This window comes from Cetorhinus maximus, chromosome 28 (genome assembly GCF_964194155.1).
Source record: "Cetorhinus maximus chromosome 28, sCetMax3.hap1.1, whole genome shotgun sequence".
Taxonomy (NCBI): domain Eukaryota; kingdom Metazoa; phylum Chordata; class Chondrichthyes; order Lamniformes; family Cetorhinidae; genus Cetorhinus; species Cetorhinus maximus.
Window position 1 is genome coordinate 6,571,507 of NC_135906.1, and position 25,488 is coordinate 6,596,994.

A 25,488-nucleotide genomic window follows, 5' to 3' on the forward strand; every position below is an offset into this window, starting at 1 on the left:
TGCAAAACTAAAAGGATATCGTGGATTTCCCAGTGCCTACAACAAAACGGGAGGTTTTGCGATTTCTGGAGAACGAGTGGGCTTTACTGGCAATTACTACCAAACTTTAGCCAAGCGGTAGCTCCAATGACTGACCTATTAAAAATGAACAATAGCTTCAATGGACACTGGAATGTCAGAAGCCATTTGACAGTTTGAAAACTGTATTGACCACTTGTGTGGTACCCAATTATGCCAAGCAATTTATGTTGGCCATTGACGCGAGTGATAATGCCATTGGGGCCATACATTTAGAACAGGGTGACACCAGAATTGAATTATATAAAAAGCCTCTTGAGGCTTGGTGGTTTTATTCCTGAATTCAGAGCTGCATCTCAAAAATACCAATTGAAAATATAGGTTATGACAGTTGTTCAAGTTTCCCACTGGGATTTAAACAAGTCACCCTTTACCAACTGCTGTGTCATAAGATTTAGCAGCCTTGTTCACAGTTAATTTGTAGTCTCCACGAATGGGAATAGTTTGATCTGGTTTCATCACAGGGAGTGTGGGTACTGCCCATTCCAAAAATTGGACTGGCTGGATGATGCCCAGCTTCACTAAGCGGCACAATTCTGCATCCACCTACTCCATTACGGCATAAGGCACAGGTCTAGCCTGAAAGAAACAGGGTATCACCCCCAAATCTACATATATTTTTGTCTGTAAGCCTTTTGTCTTTCCCAGTTTATCTTGAAATACGCTGTCGTACATTCTTAACAGCTGAGGAATTCCTTCTGTTCTCACTTGAAAGATTTCTGACCAGTTGTGCCTAATTTTTTTGTAACTGGTCCTGGCCCAGAAGACCAGGCTCTTCATCCGTCACGATAACCACTGGCAGCCATAAGGACACAGGGAAAGTGCCAATGCCTTTTAACTGTGTTGACTCTCCAGTGTACACCTTCAGTTGAACCGTGCTTTGCTACAGATTCAATGGCTCGTTTCGATAATTAAATGTCTGTTCTCCCACCCGTGTAGTCAAATTTCTTGTGTCTATCTCCATGACGAGAAACTTCCCATTCACTTGAGGGGGAATGTTTATTGGTTCAGTTTTTGCTGATTTGACATTGTATAGGGAATAGGTATCATTATCAGCAGCTTCAGATCAATAATATTGTGCACTTCAAACTTCTTGGTCTGCTGTCTGATTGGCTGTCTCAATTTCGCCCTGAATTACTTTATTATGTGCCCCTTCCTGTGGCTGTAATGGCATTCTGCCTGTTTAAATCTGCAGGTTTCCAGTACATGGTTACACACACATCTGTAAAGGTAAATTTCTGAATTGTTTCGGAGATTCTTCCATTTTGCTTTTTCATTTTTTCAACAGCAGAGACTGTCTCCCGCTTCCCGGCTGTCTGTGCGGTTTACGGGCCCCGCCCAGTGCTAGGTTCCCGCCCCACTGAAGAATGGCGCCATGTTGTACACTCTGTAAACCTGCGAGTCCCTCTCAGCCCGCTCCATCGCTAGCGCTATTTCCATGGCCCACTTCAAATCAATGTTAACATCAGCAAGTAAATGGTGCTGAATGGCATCGTCGTGAACGCCACAAACTAACCGGTCCTGCAGCGTGTCATTGAGTGTATCTCCGAAGAGGCAGAGCTCCATCAATTGCTTCAACTTCGCTATATAGGTTGTGATGGACTCTTCTGGGGTCCCTATTCTGGAGTTAAACGTATGCTTCAGCTGAAAATACAACTTTATGAGGTTTACCGATTCACTATAAGGTTTAGAATTGGAGGCGTTCGGGGTTGTCAGACTACAGGTGAGTTTATATTTGTTGCTAACACAGACTCTTAAAGGAATTGCTTTCTGCTTCTTCTTCACTGTTATTTCATTTGCCTTGAAATAAAAACCTGGGCGCTCTATGTACTGGCTCTGATCTTCCATGGCTGGGCCATACAGGTCGACTCTGCCAAAATGTGGCATGACTGGTGAGTATAATCTTCTAAAGAATTGATATACTCACATTCACAAGGCGAGGTGCAGCGTCGGAGCTATTCATCCTCATCGCCAAATGGAATGAACTTGATGTAACGGACAGGTTTCTTACCTGAAACAGGTCACTTCATTCCACAGCTCATTTAGAAGCTACTTACTGGAAACAGATCCAAGACTAGAAAGCTCCACCCTCAGGATTACCCGCTCTGGGCTCATTCGTCAGAACAATCATGTGACCCCTAAAGGCAGTAGGAAAGGTTAAACCTAGAATCACTACAACTTAAGAAAATGGCTTTGGATTTCCAATATTAAATTTCAGCTCATCTATTACTGGATGTCAGACAAGCAGTTGGATAGATGAGAGGCTGTGGAGGGGTTGAGGAATTGGATGGTGCGGTACATTTCCAGGAAAGTCTAGAAAAGACAGGCAGGGATTTGGGAGATGAGAACACTCTGACATGGGAGAGGAAAGGGAGGCTGGAGATGGGAAGCTTAATTACACGGGCAGCTGGGTCGAGGGTTTTTTTGTGAGCTGTCGGTAGTGATGGCAGGTTTGAAAGGGAGGGAGAAAGGACCTGAGGAGAGGAAATATTGAATATTAGACAGGAAGTGAAATTGAGTGGGGGGAAGGAGGTCATCATTTCAATGGGAATAGTGTTAAAGGAACATGATGTGATGTGTCGGGGACAAGATGTGGTCAGTGTGGGTCTGAGGAAAGTTAGAGAAAGTGGAGAAAGAAGCAGGTTCGGGGATATGCTGGCAGGGGAGGGGCTGAGCTACAGAGGATGTTTGGCCCGGGAGAGGTGAGGGGAGTGGCAGAGGCGGCTGATCGGTTGGACTTAATCTCTGTGACAAAAAAGTCCATGAGCTCTTTCACCTTGTTGGAGATGAAGGTGGTGGGGAGAGGGGTTTAGGAAGAGGGTTTGCAGTAGAGAAGAGGAGCTGGAGGGTTATCTGAGCATTGTAGCCTGATGCTGGAATAGTGATCAGCTTCGGATATGGTGATAGGACAGCCGGACACAATCAGGGTGAATGCGGTAAAGCCGGCTCTGGTGTTGGCTAAAGCAATTGTTCAGCATGACTGTTCACGTCTGCGTCACTTGGGCTTATGGGAACAGAGATAAGGGCCGTAGCTGGAGATGGTCTGGGGAGAGAGAGAGGAATGGCTTTTTTGGGTCCTGGGGCATCACAGATGGAGGTGAGGGTGTGGTTGGGCAGATTGGGAGTTGCAGAAATGTTATGTTGAAAAGAGAGCCAAAGGGAGGTTAGTTGGGATTAGGAAATGGACACAGGAGGGAGTGGAGCTGGGAGGGGTAAGGGGATTTGGGAGGAGTGTGATACAAGGAAGTGATCGGTGATGGCCTTATCTGTGATCTACACGATGGGATTAGCGAGGCCGCGTCCGATGTCAAAGCTCATCGACAATATCATGAACTCAAAAGTTCCAGACCATAACCAGACCCTGACACTCAGAACCATTCACAGTTTCAGTTCCAATAGTGCAGTGGAGTCAAATTCAACATCAGGAATCTCTAATGATTAAATAAAATATATCACCCCTCTGATCTCACTCATTGTATGGACAGTGTCTCACTAATCAGTGATAGAGATAGTCAGCTAAAGCCAGTTAGCTACATTTTACAAAGTGTCTGAATCCAGATGTGAAGAGCAGAAACCTTCACAAGGCAACAACTGGGCAAAACCCAGAAAGTTTCTTCAATGTTTACGGTGGATTTGGGGAATACAAGTTACTGAGTTGTTTATTTGACGTGTGTGGGGTGAATCAATAGAAAATCCTTGGGACACGCACTCGTGAGTCCGTGTGAGGGATTTTGTGGGTGACACCGCGAAGACACAGGTGAATTGGTGAAAACTGTCATCAGAGAATTGACCCAAAGAGAAGGAGCTCTGGGATTCCGCCCGAGCTGTGCTGGACCTCACTTGGAGATGTCCGATTCTGCCCAGCAAAATAAATGGCAAATCCCAAATCCCCATCGATGATAAATATGCTGGAGGATTCACTAAAACAGCGGCACTCATGGAGTGAGAGTTTACTCCACTTCCCTGGTGTAAATTTTATTCTCATCGAGGTGAATGACCTCAGTGCTGGAGATTGGAACACTTTCTGATTGGAGCCGGAGAGTTAGTATGAACCTATCGCAGGGCACATACAGCACAAGTTAGATACAGAGTAAATCTCCCTCTAGAGGGTCCCCCTAAAACACTCCCAGAGCATGTACAGCACGGGGTAGACACAGAGTAAATCTCCCTCTACAGTGTCCGCATAAAACACTCCCGGAGCAGGTACAGCACGGGGTTAGATACAGAGTAAAGCTCCCTCTCCACTGTCCCATCAAACACTCCGAGGACAGGTACAGCACGGTGTTAGATACAGAGTAAAGTTCCCTCCATACTGTTGCTATGCACCAATCCCAGGATAGGTACAGCACAGGGTTAGATACAGAGTAAAGCTCTCTGTACACTGTTTCACTAATTTAAAATTGGGAGATAATTACAGGTTGTTGTTGTAGCAGTGTGAGAGTCTCCATTCCCCATCGCAGCATTTACCAGTCTGCACGCCAGACTCCCTGGGTCAGTGCCCACCAGTCATCCTCATGGATCAATGAACAAAACCACATGAGATGATTGGATTAATGGTGCCTTCAGCATGAGAACTTGTGGAGCTGAATTCAGTCAGGTGACACCAGAGCAACTCAGAGTGATTCCTATTGGTCCAAATAAAATTGGCCTTCCTGGTAATAAATCCATGAGTTCTGTCTGTCATTGGTGGAGATTGTGAAGATTTGGGCTGGTTAATTGGTTCAATGTTGCTGCTTCTGGTCTCATTGGTGTCAGGTGAGTGCAGCTTGTGTGTACATAAGGTGCTGCTCGGTGGTTGAAGGGATGGTTGAGTTGTTTGGTATCATGGGGGATTTTGTAGTGAGGGCTTTGTTCCCAGTGCTGGTGTTAGTTGGAGCTGTTTGTGGCACTGATACTTGGCAACAGTTTCTAGGCCAGAGCTTTACATGGGCCAGAGTCAGAGCCACCCCTGTGCCTCAGACAGTCTCTCCTCCTGGGCCTCCCTTTGGTTCCCATTTCCGTGTATCTCCACTGCAGACTGTGATGGTGCAGTGTGGAGAGGAAAAGCTGCTGCTCAGGGTCCAGCTGGATTTATTTGGAACCAGGCACCTGATCAAAGCTGCTGACCTGACTCTGGGGACAGAAGGTTGTCGGCCAACAAGGATCTACTCTCAGAACCACACTGTCCTCTTTGACTATGGACTCCATGAGTGTGGCAGCAGGTTGCAGGTAATGGGAATCCTCAGCTCTTGCTCTAATCTTGGGCTGTAGATTGTTCCCCACCCTTCATTCCAACACTGGGTGAGATGTCAATGATATTGAGGAGATACCTGTCACCTGCTTTCTAAAACCCCAAGTTAGCTTTCTATTGTGTATTGTACTTTGCTTTAACTTGTTTCTGAGTGTCTCCGAACTTGTGACAACAGCCCTATTGGTCTTGAACCACCTTTTTGGTTCCTCCAAACTTTGCCTTTTGTTGTTTTGAGGATTTTCGGCTCTCTTCCCCTCATTCAGATCGATCCAACTGGAGGCTTCGGTTTCAGTCCGGTTTAATCCAATTGAGTTGTGTCTTAAATGAAGAAAATGAAATGAGAATTGAAATTTATTGCACTAAAGAGGAACTCCACACTTCCCACTTTTCCTGTCATTGGAATAAATGGGGCCCTAGTTTCAAACTGTTCTATTTCCATGCTCCATATTACTGTCCAATTGTGGCTCCTTTTACTGTTAACTGAAGCTGTCCTTTTGTTGACTCCCTTTCCTATTCATGGATCCTGGTCTTGTTCTGATGATCTCACTCTTTGGATAAAGGGCTGAGGTTGCATAGCAACAAATAACCAGATGAGGTCACATGGCCCCTCAAGCCTGTTCCCCAATCATTAGGATCCTGGCTGATCTTCTACACAACCTCCATGTTCCTGTCCTCTTAACATATATTCTTAGATTCCCTTAAAGCCCCAAAATAAATCCATCTGCCTTGAATGTGTCCAATGACTGAGCATTCCCAGATCTCTGGAGTACAGAATTCCTAAGGTACATGATCTGCTGGATGAAGTAATTCCCTGTCACAATCTTAAATGACTGACCCCTGACCTGAGATGAACGCCCCAATAGTCAAGTCTCTCCAGTTGGGGGGAAGGCAGCCTCTTCACACTGACCCTGTCAATCCCCCTCAGAATTGTTTCCAGGGGATGGGATGACTTCATTGTTAACCCCTGTGGAGAACATTCTCATTTCAGATCAGTTCTTCATTCCTTAACCTGATTCTTTCAGATGGTTGGAGATTTCCTCATCTACACCACCCACCTGAACCACACCCCAGAGTATCATGGATCTGTCATTGTGAGAACGAATGGAGCTGTCGTTCCCATTGAGTGTCGTTATTTTAGGTGAGAATCTTTACTCGATTGTCAATAAGATCTACAGCTGCTGGTGGTCTCTGAAGTTGTCCTAAAATGACTCCCCTGCCTTTCCAGGAAGGGCAACGTGAGCAGTGACCCCATCAAGCCCACCTGGATCCCATTCATCTCCACCAAGTCTGGAGAAGGGCATCTGTCATTCTCTCTGCGCCTAATGAATGGTATGTGATGGGCGGAGGGGAGTGATTTCCTCTAGTCACTCACTGGGAGTTACAGCCACTGTCTCTAACCCTTGTCCTCTTGTACTTCAGGTGACTGGCTTACAGAGCGTACTTCGACTGTCTACTACCTGGGTGAGCTCATTCACATTGAGGCCTCTGTTTCAATGACCAACCACATGCCCCTGAAGCTCTACATTGACCGCTGTGTAGCTACATTGAGCCCAGACAAGGATTCCACCCCGAGATACAGCATCATTGACCACAATGGGTAAGGATCTGTCTGCTTTCTCCAGCTGGTCCCATCTCAATGGCTTCACTTGATTCACTTCCTGTCTCTTTTTAATCTTTCTTCAGTTGCCTCCTGGACAGCAAAGCTGAGGACTCCTTTTCAACCTTTGTGTTGCCAAGAGACGAGCGGGAGCTGGACAAGCTCCGGTTTGACCTGGATGCGTTCCGTTTCCTTGGAGATGACCGTTCCTTGGTAAGAGGAAGCTGATCATTGGGGTCTCCATGTTGGGAGGGAGTCACTGAATCATGACTTGTGTTGAATGTGTCCCTCAGATTTTCATCACCTGTCACCTGAAAGTTGCTCCAGTTGATCAGAGGGATTCCAGGAACAAAGCTTGTACTTTCCAGAAGTTGCAGAATGTGTAAGTTCCCTCTCTCTCTCTCTCCCTCAGGGATGTGTTGTGTGGGGTTGTGATGCACAACCTGGTTGATGGGCTGTTTCTCTTGTTTAGCTGGACCCCACTGGAGGCATGGAGCACTGACATTTGTGCCTGTTGCCATGTGGGTAACTGTGGTGCCACAAGGGAGTTGTGGTTTGGTCCCAGAGGAAGGAGAGATCTTGTACCTGAAGCTGGTAGGACATTGATCCTCTAGATGTTGGATGTCCCACTTTCCCCTCACTAACTGAAATGTTTGATGTTGCAGAGAGTGAAGCTGGATTGAAGTGGGAGGGTGAGGCCTCACTTGGACCCCTGCTCATTCTGGATACTGATGTGACCAAGCTGGCAACAGAGTCCCTGAATGAGGCTGAGCGAAGGATGCAGGAGAGGTCTCCAGGTGGTGAGTTGGCCGACTGCTGGTTTCCATTTTCCCCCTCCGTGTTTCCTTCACTAACCATTGGTTTCTCATTGCTTTGTAGGTGTGGAGTCTGAGGTGGTCCTGATCGTGGCCCTGACTGTGACAGCTGTCTCTCTGATCTCTGCTTCATTGCTGGCCTTGTTCCTGTACAGGAAACACAAGCAAACTCTGGTCAACCAGTGACCAAATGATCAATAAAGTAGTGATTCCTTGATCTTCTGTCTGGGTGTTGATTTGTCTCCATCCTCAACACGTTCAATATCTCCATGGAACTATTGGCCGGCTTCGGTGTATCCAAGCACAGAACTAGGCCTCCGGAATGATGAAACAAAAAGAAAAACAAAAGCTGTTGGAAAAACTCAGCAGCTCTGCCAGCATCTGTGGAGTGAAATAGGGTTCATGTTTTGAGTCCAGATGATTCTCTTCAGTTTTTCTTTTTGTTTCTCATTTCTATCTTCTGCAGTATTTTGCTCTTATCTCCCGAATGATGGGTTTACTGAAGGCAGAGAGAAGCACTAACTTTCACTCCTTTGGGCTACTGCTCATTTTTCTGCCTACGTCAGAACCCTGGCTCCTTAACTTTAACTACCAGGTGTGGGGCAGGGGGGTGTGAGCAGGTCTGGGGCCTCCTTGTGGACCTGCTCCTGAGCCTGGCTGCTGTGGGTGTTTACTCAGGCTGCCTCATTCTCTTCCATGCTGATGTTCACCCCCTGGAGAGGGGACTCACTGTATTGGAATGTTTGAGGTTTGCTGTCATCAGTGGTTATGAGGTCACAACTGCAACCATTATTTTAGTTTCATCACCCATTAGACTTTTTTTGACACTTGAGCTGCTGCTCTTAAAAGCTAATTTTTGGGTAGTGATAACTCATTCTCACTGAGCAAACTATGAACTAAAGCTTGTGTATTGTGGGAATAGTGAACCTGCAGATCAACCACAGAAGGTGGCGTGAGAGCTAGCATAGTTTTGTAACATGGTCTGAGAGAAACATTAACTGCTAATAACTGGGAGGTAATTAATTTTCAAGTGCACCAGCTTTCCCATCTTAATACAATCTTTCTGTACATGAATTAAACAGCTGAAGTCCTACTAATTTAATACTGCTTTGAAAATCCTCCTTTCCACCCCAGGGATCCTTTATACTTTTGGGCATTTGATGGTTCCCTAGTGTTGATATCACTGGACCTGTCATCTAGAGGTCCAAGCTAATGCTCTTGCTATAGGTGGTGGAAATTAAGGTCAAATAATAAATCTGGAATATTAAAAACCCATCTGGTTAACTAATGCCTTCGAGGAAAGGGTATCTCCCCTCCTTACCTGGTCTGTGTGTGACTCCACACCCACAGCAGTGTGGTTAACACTAAACTGCATTTTGCAATAGCCTGGCAAGTTACTCAGCTCAAGGACAAGTGCTGGCCTTGCCAGTGATGCCCACATCCTGGGAGAAGATTTTTAAAAATGTAAGATGGAATTTTATGAAAAGTAATAGTTACACAACCAAAAGACCTGAAATATGAAATTAAATATTAACTATATGGGGCTAAACTGTCAAATTATTAAGGTTCATGAATGAGTGTGTATGGACTTCCAGAGGGCATTCAATAATCTTTCACATCCAGAATGGAGGAAAAATGAAAATGGTGATTGAGAGCATCATCAGACCATCAGGATGTGGCATATGTTGGTTCCCAGGGGTCTGATCTGGTGCTTGAACTTCACCCGTGACTTAAATATCCAACTGTCTATTCGCACAAGTTTGCAGGTGATGTTAATCATCAATCCGAGAGGAATAGGGACACAAATGAGATTGAGTGAGTGGGCCAAACAATGGCAAATGTCATTCCGTGCAGGCGAGTAAGGTCAACCGCTCTGGAACCAAGCAAGGGAAAATTACGTTTTTGTCTGAATGGTGGAGGAACAAAGATGTGAGAGAATTCAAACAATCATTATAAACTAGCGTAATGAAAATTGTTGGAATATTGGACTCTCAAAGGGAGGGATGTGATGCTTCAGTTTTCTAGAAACTTGGGTACACACACATCTGGATTTCAATCTGGACTTTTGGGAACCAAACATCAAATGACACTTCTGTTCTCTGAGTTTCAATACTGATTGTTTTTATCCAAAGACTTCATTTTGCTCAATGTTTAACTTTCCTGATTTTCAAGATTGACGGCTGATCTGATTGAGCTGTTTAAACTGTTCCAAGGATTTGGTAGGGTAGCGATGGGGGAATTATTTCCTCTTCTGGGTTACTTGAAGTCTGGCTCAGCCTTAGGTAGTTACCAGTAAGAGGGATGCAGTCATTGGAAAGGGATTTATGTAATCAACTCCTTTAGAAACTACATGCTTGAGCCAGGACCACAACGAGAAAGCGTCAACCCCAGGATTACCCGCAGTTAGGACACATTCGTCTGTACAATCACATGACTTCTAAAGGCAGTAGGGAAGGTTATACCTACAATCACGACATTTCCTCCCCCTTTAGTTTTCTTTACATTTCCTATTTACAAAGAATATTTTAATCCACCACATGTACATATATGCTTTGGTCATGTGGTTAAATATTAAATCTTTCTCATACATTTAGAGCAGCGTAGCTCCATCACTTCAGACTCTCCCACTGGATCGACCTGATCAGGAACTGCAGTATCAGGGACATCCTTCGACAGTAGTAGTTCAGAATTTGGGACTTCAACAGAGACATCAGGTATGTCTATTCAAGGTCGATCCGTCACCTCAGGGAATAAAGGTTCAAGATGTCTTGTGGAATAGCTGATTGTTGGAATGTCCCTCTCAACCTTAGATGATCCACATATTTTCAAACAATCTGGTCTTTCACTTCCACTTGGAATGACAAGGGTCCAGTTTCAGATAAAATTATACCAGGAACCCAACTAGGTCCATTTCCAAAATTCCACAGGAAAACTGAATTTCCCACAGTAAATCTTCGAACTTTACTATGAATACGGTGAATTAATTTCTGACTACTCTAATTCTTCTCTACCTTCCCCTTGAAGTTTGGAAACACCAGACCAACCGTGTATGAAGGCGACATTTCATCACTAGTTCAGATGGTGTTGAACCCGTAGTTGCTGAGGAGCCGTACCTTAATTGAGAAGAAAGCATGAAAGTCAAATTTCTAAAGTACCTTTGGATAAAACTTCTTCATTCCTGATGTGAAAGTTTGCACTGCTCTTCCAGCTAACCCATTTGATGAGGGGTGATATTGTGCTGTTTAATATGTTTCATTCCATTTAAACTCATGAATCTCTGAAATTCTGTACTCGTGAATGCTGGACCGTTATCCTAAATAATGATGTCCGCTAGGCCACGTATACTGAAACATTGGCAAGGCTTTTCAATAGTTGCGCATGATGTCAGTGATCTAACTTCATACACATCCATTCACTTGGAATGTGCATTGATGATCAATAAAAACATGGTGGAATGGCTTTATCCTCCCTCATCAGTATAGTCCATCACTCTGGTGAAATGTTGTTTGTGCAGACACTGGTGTCATTTCTTCACTCCAAATATTACTGATAAACCTTCCTTTTCAAGTTGTAAATTGCCCTTCATGGTTTCAGAGAGGGTTCTCGAGACATAGCCGGTTGGCCTTTCGGAACCAACTTCCATCATGTGTGATAACAGCGCTCCCACACCGTAAGGAGATGCATCAAGCACCACAGGTTAATATTAATTCTTTTGATGGGTCATAATGTACCAGTAAACATGACGTATGTAATAGCTTCTTGACTTTCATGAAGGTGCTTCTCGTTGTGCATTCCATGACCAAACATGGTTCTTTTCGAACAGTACATGTAATGGTTCAAACACTGTTGACAAGTTTGACAAGAAGTGACTATAACCATTTATCGTTCCCAAAAAAGACTTGAGTTCAGTGACACTGATCGGAGAGGGTGCCATTCAATTCCCCTGACTTTCTCCTCTACTCCTTTGGCATCCGCTCGGTGACACAAGTAAGCAAAGTATGTCGCTTGGAAGGCATATTTCTCTTCTTCCAGCTGTACACTAGCTTCCAAAAATCATCTTCAAACCTTTTCTAGGTTGACCAACTGTTCGGCTTCCACTGACCCTGTGATTAGGACATCATCCAGGTATACCACTACGTGGGGAAGTACTTGCAGTGGACTTTCCATGGTCCTTTGGAAGATTGCACATACAGATGATATAACAAAGGGTAGGCGTGTATATTGTTGCAGGCCCTTGTGCATGTTAATGGTTTCGTGCTGTCCAGCTTTAGCTGTTGGGATGCATGGCTCATGTCCAGTTTGGATTAAGATTTTCGTCCTGCTAGTTTAGCGTACAAATCGTCAATCCTCGGGATAGGATATTTATCTAGTTTACGTCACGAAGAGATATTAATGTCTATAATGTTATTGGAAATCACTTTTAAAATGGAATTGTAAGGTGTCTTGTGTCAGTGTGTTTGACTGTGTGAAAATTAATTAGATTAAAGCCAGCCAGTCTGGGAGCTTTGATGTACAGTCGTTCTGAGATGTTAATTAGATGAACATAAGAAGAAGGTAAAGTGTAAATTTGCATTTGTTGATTAAAGGATTAAAGGGCAGGACTAAAATCTTGCACCTAGCTAGAAGACGCCAAGCAATGTGTTTACTTTTTTTCAGCTTACTAATAAAATTGGTGGAATGAAAGGATATTATTGTTAGGAGATGTAACATTAACAGCCTGGTGATACAATGGAAAATTTACATTCAAAGAAAACACTAGGTATAAACAGAAAAGAGTTTGTGTGTTTAAGGCAAAGGCATTTATGATCTAACCAGCCTGTAAGCCCTACAACTGTGTCTGCAAAGGAACCAAATTGCAAGGAACCTCATTTTGAATTTGTAAGGCCAAATATGCTTTTCCTCGTGTTTGTTTAAAGTCTATGGTTATTATTGGCTTGGTGGAGATTTACCTGGAAGTGATAAATTTGCAGATTTGTTTAAAAGTTACGATGGTATTAATTTGTAGATGTGTAAGTCGTTAATTTGTTGTTAAGTTAATAAATGTTTAATTTAGTTTGATATAAAAACATTTTGAGGCACAGTGGTCTTATTCCTGAATTCAGAGCTGCAAATTAAATATACCATTTGAAAATACAGGTTATGAAAGTTGTTCAAGTTTCCCTCTGGGATTTAAACAACTCAGCCTTTACCAAGTGCTGAGTCATAATAATTGGGGGCTCTTGGCAGGATATTATTTGTAATTTTTTGCTTAGTTCAGAATGGGTGAATCTTAAGGATAGGAGTACGAGAAGCACTTTGTATTCAGGAGTTGGTGAAGCTTTTTGTTAGTTGTGAGGCTGCAAGATGGCTTTGGAAATTGCTAAGACTTGTCTGGGAGTAGAAGATATAACTCTGATTGTGTTACAAATAGTATCCAAGGATAAGTTAACAGATTTGGCAGATAAGTTAAAATTAGTGTTGCCTGTAGGGGTGAAGAAAGCAGATATAATTAAAGGTACAGCACAGCCTCTACAGTTGGAAGTGATACCTGACACCAGTGAGTCACAGCTGGAGGTAGTGAGACTTGAGTTACAAATGAAGAGGCTGTAACTTGAACAATCAAAGGGACTGAAAAAAATCTTGAATTAGAAGCAAAGGAAAGAAAAGGGCATTTCAAAGGGAACAAGCAGAAAGGCAGGAGAAAGAAAGGAAGCTGGACCTGGGATTTCAGGCAAGAGAGAAGGATAAAGAAAGAGTGGTAAGGGAAAGAGAGAAGGAAAGAGAAAGAGAATAATTTCTTAAAAGGTTAGAATTTCAAAAAGAGACCTGAGATTCGGAGGAGAGTTCTGATGATGAAAAATCCTTTAACCGAAAGCCCAGTGGGGAGATGTTTAGGATTGTACAAGCTGTTCCAAAGTTTAAGGAAAAAGATGTTGATGCATTCTTTATTTCATTTGAGAAGATAGCGAAAATGATGAAATGGTCACTGGAGTATTGGACATTGGTGTTACAATCCAGGTTGTTGGGTAGAGCAGATGAGCCTTTTTCTATCTGAAGAGGTATCAGTGAAAAATGATGTGTTGAAAAAGGCTATTTTGAGTGAATAGGAGTTAGTTCCTGAGGCCTACATGCAGAAATCTGGGAATATAAGAAAACAGGCTGGGCAAACTTATATATTTACTTTGAGAGAGTAAAACAATATAATTTTGACTGGTGGATACCAGCATTAAAAATAGAGACAACCTTTGCAGCTCTTAGAGAAGAAATTCTTCTGGAAGTATTTAAAGTTTCAATTCCTTCGGTAGTGTGAACTCAAGTGGGGAACAGAGAGTTCAAATGGTAAGACAAGAAGCAGTTCAAGCTGATGATTATGAGTTAGTACACAGAGCTAAACATTTTTTCCTTTAGCCTTTTAAATCCAAAAAGGATGGAAAGTGGGAAGGTGAAAGGAAGTGCGTAGTTAGGGAAGAGAAAGGGTAGCTGGAAATTCCCAGAAAGTTTTTTCTCAGAATAAAAAGGAAGGTGCTGAGGAGTGACTTTTGAAAATTGAAAAGTGAGGTGTTTTCATTGTAATAAAGTGGGGCATACAACGTCAGTGTGTTGGAAATTATAGAGAAAATCTGTTGGAATTATTGGGGTGCAGAAAAGTTCTGGAAAGAAAAGTACTGTGGGTTCTGAGGTTCAGGCACAGGAAAAACAATTGTTTGAGAACAGGTAAAGCAGTAAGTTTCAGTAAAAGGTAAAGGAGTGGGAATGTGTTCACAATTTGCCCAGGAGAAATCGGAGGGGCAAGTCGCAAAAATGTTAAAGACTTTGTGTGTGAAGGGAAAGTCTTTCCTTGTGTCCAGGGTGGAGTAGGTAAAAATGTTAACATTTTAAGAGACACAGGGGCTAGTCAATCATTAATGTTGTGGGGTAGTGATATTTGTGTTGAGAGGGATTACTGCAGGAGCAGTTGATAATAAGCGGGGTTTGTGGAGATGCTAAACCTTCCACCCTTTTGGAAGATAAATTTCAAGAGCAAATGGAAGAAAGGGGAAGTTATTGTTGGAGTTGTGGGGAAATTGCCCTTTGCAAGGTTTCAAATTATTTTGGATAATGATATAGTTGGGCCAGAGATTTGTGTGATGCCTCTGGTAGTTGAGTAGCCTGTAGAAGCGTTTTCAACAGAGGTGTTACAGAGAGAGCATCTTGGATTGTTTCCAGCTTGTGTGGTAAAGAAATCACACGCTCATAGATTGAAACAAGAACAAACAAGCAGGGGAAGCAGCTCAAAGGCAAGAAGAAGGTGTCAAAATCCAATCAGCTGGCCATGTATTTAATAACACTGTTCAGGAAGAAAGCACAATTCAGCAGAAATGTTTAACTCAAAGAGGTGAGTGGAGTTACAGAAAAAATGATTTGCAATTAAAAAAGTTATAACAGGCAGCTTACTCAGAATAAGAGGCAACATGCATTCCAGTATGTTATTACCTTAAGGGTGATATGTAAATGAGAAAATAGAGGCCAGATTATGTCTCAGCAAATGAAAGTTGGGGCGAGATGCAGCAGATTGCTGGCCCATTAGGTTATAGAAATGAAATGTTGAGAATTGATCATGAAATTCCAAATGGGTGGGGTGGGGGGAGTTGGTGGGTGATATTTAGGAATTAGGAAAACAGAGGAAAAGATACAGAGGTTTCTTTTTTGGCCAGGATTGCACATGGATGTAGTGAAGTTCTGTAGAACATATCACACTTGTCTGGAAATAGGGAAACCACAAGCATTGATTAAGCCGGCACATTTAATTCCAATACCAGCATTTGAAGAAACTTTAACTAGGGTCACCATTGATTGTGTAGGAGCCCTCCCTCAGACAAAAAGTGGAAATCAGTACTTACTGACAATCATTGATGTGTCTACCAGGTTCCCTGAAGCGATACCTTTAAGAAATATTACAACCAAGAAGATTGTGGAGGAGTTCACTAAATCTTTTACAAGATATGGTTTACCTAAGGAAATTCAATCAGATCTGGAGTCAAATTTCATCTCACAGCTATTAAAGGAAGTAATGAACAGTTAGGGGATAAAACAGTTTAAGTCAACACTTATCATCCAGAGTCACAAGGAGCTTTGGAAAGATTGCATCACACTTTAAAACTGTGATAAGAGCCATACTATCAGTATTATCCACAACATCGGGATGCAGGAATTACATTCTTGTTATTTGCTATTAGAGACGCTCCTAATGCATTGCCTGGTTTTAGCCTTTCTGAACTAGTTTATGGTCATGAGGTAAGGGGACCACTGAAATTGATTCATGAGAAATTGGTGTGTCAAAATTCAGAATCTATTCTCCTATATTACATATCTAATTTCAGGGAAAGATTGAATAGAGCACATGAGTTGTCTCGGGAAGATTTAAAGATGTCACAGCTAGTAATGTAAATGAAGGCAGACAAGAAAGCAACAGCTCACCAGCATTGTACCTAGAGAGAAAGTGCTAGTTCTGTTACCAATCCTAGGTGATTATTTAAATGCAAGGTTTAGTAGGGCCTTGCAGGGTGAAAAGAAATCGAGTGAAATATATGATTTAATAAATACCCCAGATAGAAGAAAGAAGCAAAGGGTGTGTTACGTAAATATGTTTAAAATGTACTTTGACAGGGAAAAGGAACAAAAAGAGGTATTAGTGATGATGGATGATGCAGGACTCTGAAATTGATTTTTCTCTAATCAAATTGGATAATGAGGGGGTACTTGAAAATTTAAATGAAAGATCAAGTTATCTTCCAAGCAAGATCAAAGTCATTTAGAAAAGCTATTGCACTCACACAAACCTATTTGTGGGAATAAGTTGGGGAAGACCCATTTAGCAATACGTGATGTATCTAAACAAGTTTCATCTTAAGTAAGGCAATATCCTTATAGATTAAATCCGGCAAAGTTATCACCAATACAAAAAGAAATTGATTTCATGCTTCAAAATGATATCGTTGAGTCTAGGTGCAGCAACTGGAGTTCGCCTATTGTACTTGTCCTGCAGTTGGATGGAACCCAAAGTCTATGTGTGGACTATCGAAAGGTGAATGCTGTGAAATAAGCGGATTCATTTCCTATACCACGGTTAGAATATTGCATTGAGAAAGTGGGACAATCGAAGTTTATCACAAAGATTGAAATGCTAAAAGGATATTGGCAGGTATGGTTGTCGGAAAGAGCAAAGGAGATATCGGCTTTTCTGATACCAAATGGACTACATCAGTTTAAAGTCATGCCATCTGGTTTGCAGAATGCACCTGCAACATTGCAAAGACTGACAAACAAAATAATTGCAGGTCTAAGCAATTGCGCTGCTTATATTGAAGATCTGATAGTTTTCCATCAGAGGTGGGAGGAGCATTTACAGCATCTGGAAAATTATTCACTCGACTACAAGAAGCTAATTTGGTGATGAACTTGGCGAAAAGTGAATTTGCAAAAGTGCAAGTTACGTATCTAGGCCATACCATTGGGCATGGTAAGGTGGCTCTGGGAGATGCAAAACTAAAAGGATATCGTGGATTTCCCAGTGCCTACAACAAAACGGGAGGTTTTGCGATTTCTGGAGAACGAGTGGGCTTTACTGGCAATTACTACCAAACTTTAGCCAAGCGGTAGCTCCAATGACTGACCTATTAAAAATGAACAATAGCTTCAATGGACACTGGAATGTCAGAAGCCATTTGACAGTTTGAAAACTGTATTGACCACTTGTGTGGTACCCAATTATGCCAAGCAATTTATGTTGGCCATTGACGCGAGTGATAATGCCATTGGGGCCATACATTTAGAACAGGGTGACACCGGAATTGAATTATATAAAAAGCCTCTTGAGGCTTGGTGGTTTTATTCCTGAATTCAGAGCTGCATCTCAAAAATACCAATTGAAAATATAGGTTATGACAGTTGTTCAAGTTTCCCACTGGGATTTAAACAAGTCACCCTTTACCAACTGCTGTGTCATAAGATTTAGCAGCCTTGTTCACAGTTAATTTGTAGTCTCCACGAATGGGAATAGTTTGATCTGGTTTCATCACAGGGAGTGTGGGTACTGCCCATTCCAAAAATTGGACTGGCTGGATGATGCCCAGCTTCACTAAGCGGCACAATTCTGCATCCACCTACTCCATTACGGCATAAGGCACAGGTCTAGCCTGAAAGAAACAGGGTATCACCCCCAAATCTACATATATTTTTGTCTGTAAGCCTTTTGTCTTTCCCAGTTTATCTTGAAATACGCTGTCGTACATTCTTAACAGCTGAGGAATTCCTTCTGTTCTCACTTGAAAGATTTCTGACCAGTTGTGCCTAATTTTTTTGTAACTGGTCCTGGCCCAGAAGACCAGGCTCTTCATCTGTCACGATAACCACTGGCAGCCATAAGGACACAGGGAAAGTGCCAATGCCTTTTAACTGTGTTGACTCTCCAGTGTACACCTTCAGTTGAACCGTGCTTTGCTACAGATTCAATGGCTCGTTTCGATAATTAAATGTCTGTTCTCCCACCCGTGTAGTCAAATTTCTTGTGTCTATCTCCATGACGAGAAACTTCCCATTCACTTGAGGGGGAATGTTTATTGGTTCAGTTTTTGCTGATTTGACATTGTATAGGGAATAGGTATCATTATCAGCAGCTTCAGATCAATAATATTGTGCACTTCAAACTTCTTGGTCTGCTGTCTGATTGGCTGTCTCAATTTCGCCCTGAATTACTTTATTATGTGCCCCTTCCTGTGGCTGTAATGGCATTCTGCCTGTTTAAATCTGCAGGTTTCCAGTACATGGTTACACACACATCTGTAAAGGTAAATTTCTGAATTGTTTCGGAGATTCTTCCATTTTGCTTTTTCATTTTTTCAACAGCAGAGACTGTCTCCCGCTTCCCGGCTGTCTGTGCGGTTTACGGGCCCCGCCCAGTGCTAGGTTCCCGCCCCACTGAAGAATGGCGCCATGTTGTACACTCTGTAAACCTGCGAGTCCCTCTCAGCCCGCTCCATCGCTAGCGCTATTTCCATGGCCCACTTCAAATCAATGTTAACATCAGCAAGTAAATGGTGCTGAATGGCATCGTCGTGAACGCCACAAACTAACCGGTCCTGCAGCGTGTCATTGAGTGTATCTCCGAAGAGGCAGAGCTCCATCAATTGCTTCAACTTCGCTATATAGGTTGTGATGGACTCTTCTGGGGTCCCTATTCTGGAGTTAAACGTATGCTTCAGCTGAAAATACAACTTTATGAGGTTTACCGATTCACTATAAGGTTTAGAATTGGAGGCGTTCAGGGTTGTCAGACTACAGGTGAGTTTATATTTGTTGCTAACACAGACTCTTAAAGGAATTGCTTTCTGCTTCTTCTTCACTGTTATTTCATTTGCCTTGAAATAAAAACCTGGGCGCTCTATGTACTGGCTCTGATCTTCCATGGCTGGGCCATACAGGTCGACTCTGCCAAAATGTGGCATGACTGGTGAGTATAATCTTCTAAAGAATTGATATACTCACATTCACAAGGCGAGGTGCAGCGTCGGAGCTATTCATCCTCATCGCCAAATGGAATGAACTTGATGTAACGGACAGGTTTCTTACCTGAAACAGGTCACTTCATTCCACAGCTCATTTAGAAGCTACTTACTGGAAACAGATCCAAGACTAGAAAGCTCCACCCTCAGGATTACCCGCTCTGGGCTCATTCGTCAGAACAATCATGTGACCCCTAAAGGCAGTAGGAAAGGTTAAACCTAGAATCACTACAACTTAAGAAAATGGCTTTGGATTTCCAATATTAAATTTCAGCTCATCTATTACTGGATGTCAGACAAGCAGTTGGATAGATGAGAGGCTGTGGAGGGGTTGAGGAATTGGATGGTGCGGTACATTTCCAGGAAAGTCTAGAAAAGACAGGCAGGGATTTGGGAGATGAGAACACTCTGACATGGGAGAGGAAAGGGAGGCTGGAGATGGGAAGCTTAATTACACGGGCAGCTGGGTCGAGGGTTTTTTTGTGAGCTGTCGGTAGCGATGGCAGGTTTGAAAGGGAGGGAGAAAGGACCTGAGGAGAGGAAATATTGAATATTAGACAGGAAGTGAAATTGAGTGGGGGGAAGGAGGTCATCATTTCAATGGGAATAGTGTTAAAGGAACATGATGTGATGTGTCGGGGACAAGATGTGGTCAGTGTGGGTCTGAGGAAAGTTAGAGAAAGTGGAGAAAGAAGCAGGTTCGGGGATATGCTGGCAGGGGAGGGGCTGAGCTACAGAGGATGTTTGGCCCGGGAGAGGTGAGGGGAGTGGCAGAGGCGGCTGATCGGTTGGACTTAATCTCTGTGACAAAAAAGTCCATGAGCTCTTTCACCTTGTTGGAGATGAAGGTGGTGGGGAGAGGGGTTTAGGAAGAGGGTTTGCAGTAGAGAAGAGGAGCTGGAGGGTTATCTGAGCATTGTAGCCTGATGCTGGAATAGTGATCAGCTTCGGATATGGTGATAGGACAGCCGGACACAATCAGGGTGAATGCGGTAAAGCCGGCTCTGGTGTTGGCTAAAGCAATTGTTCAGCATGACTGTTCACGTCTGCGTCACTTGGGCTTATGGGAACAGAGATAAGGGCCGTAGCTGGAGATGGTCTGGGGAGAGAGAGAGGAATGGCTTTTTTGGGTCCTGGGGCATCACAGATGGAGGTGAGGGTGTGGTTGGGCAGATTGGGAGTTGCAGAAATGTTATGTTGAAAAGAGAGCCAAAGGGAGGTTAGTTGGGATTAGGAAATGGACACAGGAGGGAGTGGAGCTGGGAGGGGTAAGGGGATTTGGGAGGAGTGTGATACAAGGAAGTGATCGGTGATGGCCTTATCTGTGATCTACACGATGGGATTAGCGAGGCCGCGTCCGATGTCAAAGCTCATCGACAATATCATGAACTCAAAAGTTCCAGACCATAACCAGACCCTGACACTCAGAACCATTCACAGTTTCAGTTCCAATAGTGCAGTGGAGTCAAATTCAACATCAGGAATCTCTAATGATTAAATAAAATATATCACCCCTCTGATCTCACTCATTGTATGGACAGTGTCTCACTAATCAGTGATAGAGATAGTCAGCTAAAGCCAGTTAGCTACATTTTACAAAGTGTCTGAATCCAGATGTGAAGAGCAGAAACCTTCACAAGGCAACAACTGGGCAAAACCCAGAAAGTTTCTTCAATGTTTACGGTGGATTTGGGGAATACAAGTTACTGAGTTGTTTATTTGACGTGTGTGGGGTGAATCAATAGAAAATCCTTGGGACACGCACTCGTGAGTCCGTGTGAGGGATTTTGTGGGTGACACCGCGAAGACACAGGTGAATTGGTGAAAACTGTCATCAGAGAATTGACCCAAAGAGAAGGAGCTCTGGGATTCCGCCCGAGCTGTGCTGGACCTCACTTGGAGATGTCCGATTCTGCCCAGCAAAATAAATGGCAAATCCCAAATCCCCATCGATGATAAATATGCTGGAGGATTCACTAAAACAGCGGCACTCATGGAGTGAGAGTTTACTCCACTTCCCTGGTGTAAATTTTATTCTCATCGAGGTGAATGACCTCAGTGCTGGAGATTGGAACACTTTCTGATTGGAGCCGGAGAGTTAGTATGAACCTATCGCAGGGCACATACAGCACAAGTTAGATACAGAGTAAATCTCCCTCTAGAGGGTCCCCCTAAAACACTCCCAGAGCATGTACAGCACGGGGTAGACACAGAGTAAATCTCCCTCTACAGTGTCCGCATAAAACACTCCCGGAGCAGGTACAGCACGGGGTTAGATACAGAGTAAAGCTCCCTCTCCACTGTCCCATCAAACACTCCGAGGACAGGTACAGCACGGTGTTAGATACAGAGTAAAGTTCCCTCCATACTGTTGCTATGCACCAATCCCAGGATAGGTACAGCACAGGGTTAGATACAGAGTAAAGCTCTCTGTACACTGTTTCACTAATTTAAAATTGGGAGATAATTACAGGTTGTTGTTGTAGCAGTGTGAGAGTCTCCATTCCCCATCGCAGCATTTACCAGTCTGCACGCCAGACTCCCTGGGTCAGTGCCCACCAGTCATCCTCATGGATCAATGAACAAAACCACATGAGATGATTGGATTAATGGTGCCTTCAGCATGAGAACTTGTGGAGCTGAATTCAGTCAGGTGACACCAGAGCAACTCAGAGTGATTCCTATTGGTCCAAATAAAATTGGCCTTCCTGGTAATAAATCCATGAGTTCTGTCTGTCATTGGTGGAGATTGTGAAGATTTGGGCTGGTTAATTGGTTCAATGTTGCTGCTTCTGGTCTCATTGGTGTCAGGTGAGTGCAGCTTGTGTGTACATAAGGTGCTGCTCGGTGGTTGAAGGGATGGTTGAGTTGTTTGGTATCATGGGGGATTTTGTAGTGAGGGCTTTGTTCCCAGTGCTGGTGTTAGTTGGAGCTGTTTGTGGCACTGATACTTGGCAACAGTTTCTAGGCCAGAGCTTTACATGGGCCAGAGTCAGAGCCACCCCTGTGCCTCAGACAGTCTCTCCTCCTGGGCCTCCCTTTGGTTCCCATTTCCGTGTATCTCCACTGCAGACTGTGATGGTGCAGTGTGGAGAGGAAAAGCTGCTGCTCAGGGTCCAGCTGGATTTATTTGGAACCAGGCACCTGATCAAAGCTGCTGACCTGACTCTGGGGACAGAAGGTTGTCGGCCAACAAGGATCTACTCTCAGAACCACACTGTCCTCTTTGACTATGGACTCCATGAGTGTGGCAGCAGGTTGCAGGTAATGGGAATCCTCAGCTCTTGCTCTAATCTTGGGCTGTAGATTGTTCCCCACCCTTCATTCCAACACTGGGTGAGATGTCAATGATATTGAGGAGATACCTGTCACCTGCTTTCTAAAACCCCAAGTTAGCTTTCTATTGTGTATTGTACTTTGCTTTAACTTGTTTCTGAGTGTCTCCGAACTTGTGACAACAGCCCTATTGGTCTTGAACCACCTTTTTGGTTCCTCCAAACTTTGCCTTTTGTTGTTTTGAGGATTTTCGGCTCTCTTCCCCTCATTCAGATCGATCCAACTGGAGGCTTCGGTTTCAGTCCGGTTTAATCCAATTGAGTTGTGTCTTAAATGAAGAAAATGAAATGGGAATTGAAATTTATTGCACTAAAGAGGAACTCCACACTTCCCACTTTTCCTGTCATTGGAATAAATGGGGCCCTAGTTTCAAACTGTTCTATTTCCATGCTCCATATTACTGTCCAATTGTGGCTCCTTTTACTGTTAACTGAAGCTGTCCTTTTGTTGACTCCCTTTCCTATTCATGGATCCTGGTCTTGTTCTGATGATCTCACTCTTTGGATAAAGGGCTGAGGTTGCATAGCAACAAATAACCAGATGAGGTCACATGGCCCCTCAAGCCTGTTCCCCAATCATTAGGATCCTGGCTGATCTTCTACACAACCTCCATGTTCCTGTCCTCTTAACATATATTCTTAGATTCCCTTAAAGCCCCAAAATAAATCCATCTGCCTTGAATGTGTCCAATGACTGAGCATTCCCAGATCTCTGGAGTACAGAATTCCTAAGGTACATGATCTGCTGGATGAAGTAATTCCCTGTCACAATCTTAAATGACTGACCCCTGACCTGAGATGAACGCCCCAATAGTCAAGTCTCTCCAGTTGGGGGGAAGGCAGCCTCTTCACACTGACCCTGTCAATCCCCCTCAGAATTGTTTCCAGGGGATGGGATGACTTCATTGTTAACCCCTGTGGAGAACATTCTCATTTCAGATCAGTTCTTCATTCCTTAACCTGATTCTTTCAGATGGTTGGAGATTTCCTCATCTACACCACCCACCTGAACCACACCCCAGAGTATCATGGATCTGTCATTGTGAGAACGAATGGAGCTGTCGTTCCCATTGAGTGTCGTTATTTTAGGTGAGAATCTTTACTCGATTGTCAATAAGATCTACAGCTGCTGGTGGTCTCTGAAGTTGTCCTAAAATGACTCCCCTGCCTTTCCAGGAAGGGCAACGTGAGCAGTGACCCCATCAAGCCCACCTGGATCCCATTCATCTCCACCAAGTCTGGAGAAGGGCATCTGTCATTCTCTCTGCGCCTAATGAATGGTATGTGATGGGCGGAGGGGAGTGATTTCCTCTAGTCACTCACTGGGAGTTACAGCCACTGTCTCTAACCCTTGTCCTCTTGTACTTCAGGTGACTGGCTTACAGAGCGTACTTCGACTGTCTACTACCTGGGTGAGCTCATTCACATTGAGGCCTCTGTTTCAATGACCAACCACATGCCCCTGAAGCTCTACATTGACCGCTGTGTAGCTACATTGAGCCCAGACAAGGATTCCACCCCGAGATACAGCATCATTGACCACAATGGGTAAGGATCTGTCTGCTTTCTCCAGCTGGTCCCATCTCAATGGCTTCACTTGATTCACTTCCTGTCTCTTTTTAATCTTTCTTCAGTTGCCTCCTGGACAGCAAAGCTGAGGACTCCTTTTCAACCTTTGTGTTGCCAAGAGACGAGCGGGAGCTGGACAAGCTCCGGTTTGACCTGGATGCGTTCCGTTTCCTTGGAGATGACCGTTCCTTGGTAAGAGGAAGCTGATCATTGGGGTCTCCATGTTGGGAGGGAGTCACTGAATCATGACTTGTGTTGAATGTGTCCCTCAGATTTTCATCACCTGTCACCTGAAAGTTGCTCCAGTTGATCAGAGGGATTCCAGGAACAAAGCTTGTACTTTCCAGAAGTTGCAGAATGTGTAAGTTCCCTCTCTCTCTCTCTCCCTCAGGGATGTGTTGTGTGGGGTTGTGATGCACAACCTGGTTGATGGGCTGTTTCTCTTGTTTAGCTGGACCCCACTGGAGGCATGGAGCACTGACATTTGTGCCTGTTGCCATGTGGGTAACTGTGGTGCCACAAGGGAGTTGTGGTTTGGTCCCAGAGGAAGGAGAGATCTTGTACCTGAAGCTGGTAGGACATTGATCCTCTAGATGTTGGATGTCCCACTTTCCCCTCACTAACTGAAATGTTTGATGTTGCAGAGAGTGAAGCTGGATTGAAGTGGGAGGGTGAGGCCTCACTTGGACCCCTGCTCATTCTGGATACTGATGTGACCAAGCTGGCAACAGAGTCCCTGAATGAGGCTGAGCGAAGGATGCAGGAGAGGTCTCCAGGTGGTGAGTTGGCCGACTGCTGGTTTCCATTTTCCCCCTCCGTGTTTCCTTCACTAACCATTGGTTTCTCATTGCTTTGTAGGTGTGGAGTCTGAGGTGGTCCTGATCGTGGCCCTGACTGTGACAGCTGTCTCTCTGATCTCTGCTTCATTGCTGGCCTTGTTCCTGTACAGGAAACACAAGCAAACTCTGGTCAACCAGTGACCAAATGATCAATAAAGTAGTGATTCCTTGATCTTCTGTCTGGGTGTTGATTTGTCTCCATCCTCAACACGTTCAATATCTCCATGGAACTATTGGCCGGCTTCGGTGTATCCAAGCACAGAACTAGGCCTCCGGAATGATGAAACAAAAAGAAAAACAAAAGCTGTTGGAAAAACTCAGCAGCTCTGCCAGCATCTGTGGAGTGAAATAGGGTTCATGTTTTGAGTCCAGATGATTCTCTTCAGTTTTTCTTTTTGTTTCTCATTTCTATCTTCTGCAGTATTTTGCTCTTATCTCCCGAATGATGGGTTTACTGAAGGCAGAGAGAAGCACTAACTTTCACTCCTTTGGGCTACTGCTCATTT

The 25,488-nt window shown here is 43.8% G+C and overlaps 2 protein-coding genes across 2 annotated transcripts; both read left to right on the forward strand.

The window, feature by feature from the left end:
• The first annotated feature begins 6,264 nt into the window (after positions 1-6,264).
• Positions 6,265-7,906, forward strand: LOC144668746 (zona pellucida sperm-binding protein 3-like). Its single transcript, XM_078531077.1, has 8 exons — positions 6,265-6,446; positions 6,534-6,637; positions 6,728-6,905; positions 6,992-7,118; positions 7,199-7,287; positions 7,378-7,430; positions 7,571-7,705; positions 7,785-7,906. The coding sequence occupies exons 1-8, from the start codon at positions 6,331-6,333 to the stop codon at positions 7,904-7,906; spliced, it is 924 nt and encodes a 307-aa protein (XP_078387203.1). The 5' UTR covers positions 6,265-6,330.
• Positions 7,907-23,481: 15,575 nt separating this feature from the next.
• On the forward strand, positions 23,482-25,123 carry LOC144668747 (zona pellucida sperm-binding protein 3-like). The gene is made up of 8 exons (XM_078531078.1): positions 23,482-23,663; positions 23,751-23,854; positions 23,945-24,122; positions 24,209-24,335; positions 24,416-24,504; positions 24,595-24,647; positions 24,788-24,922; positions 25,002-25,123. Exons 1-8 carry the CDS (start codon positions 23,548-23,550, stop codon positions 25,121-25,123), a joined length of 924 nt encoding a protein of 307 aa, XP_078387204.1. The 5' UTR covers positions 23,482-23,547.
• Positions 25,124-25,488: the final 365 nt, after the last annotated feature.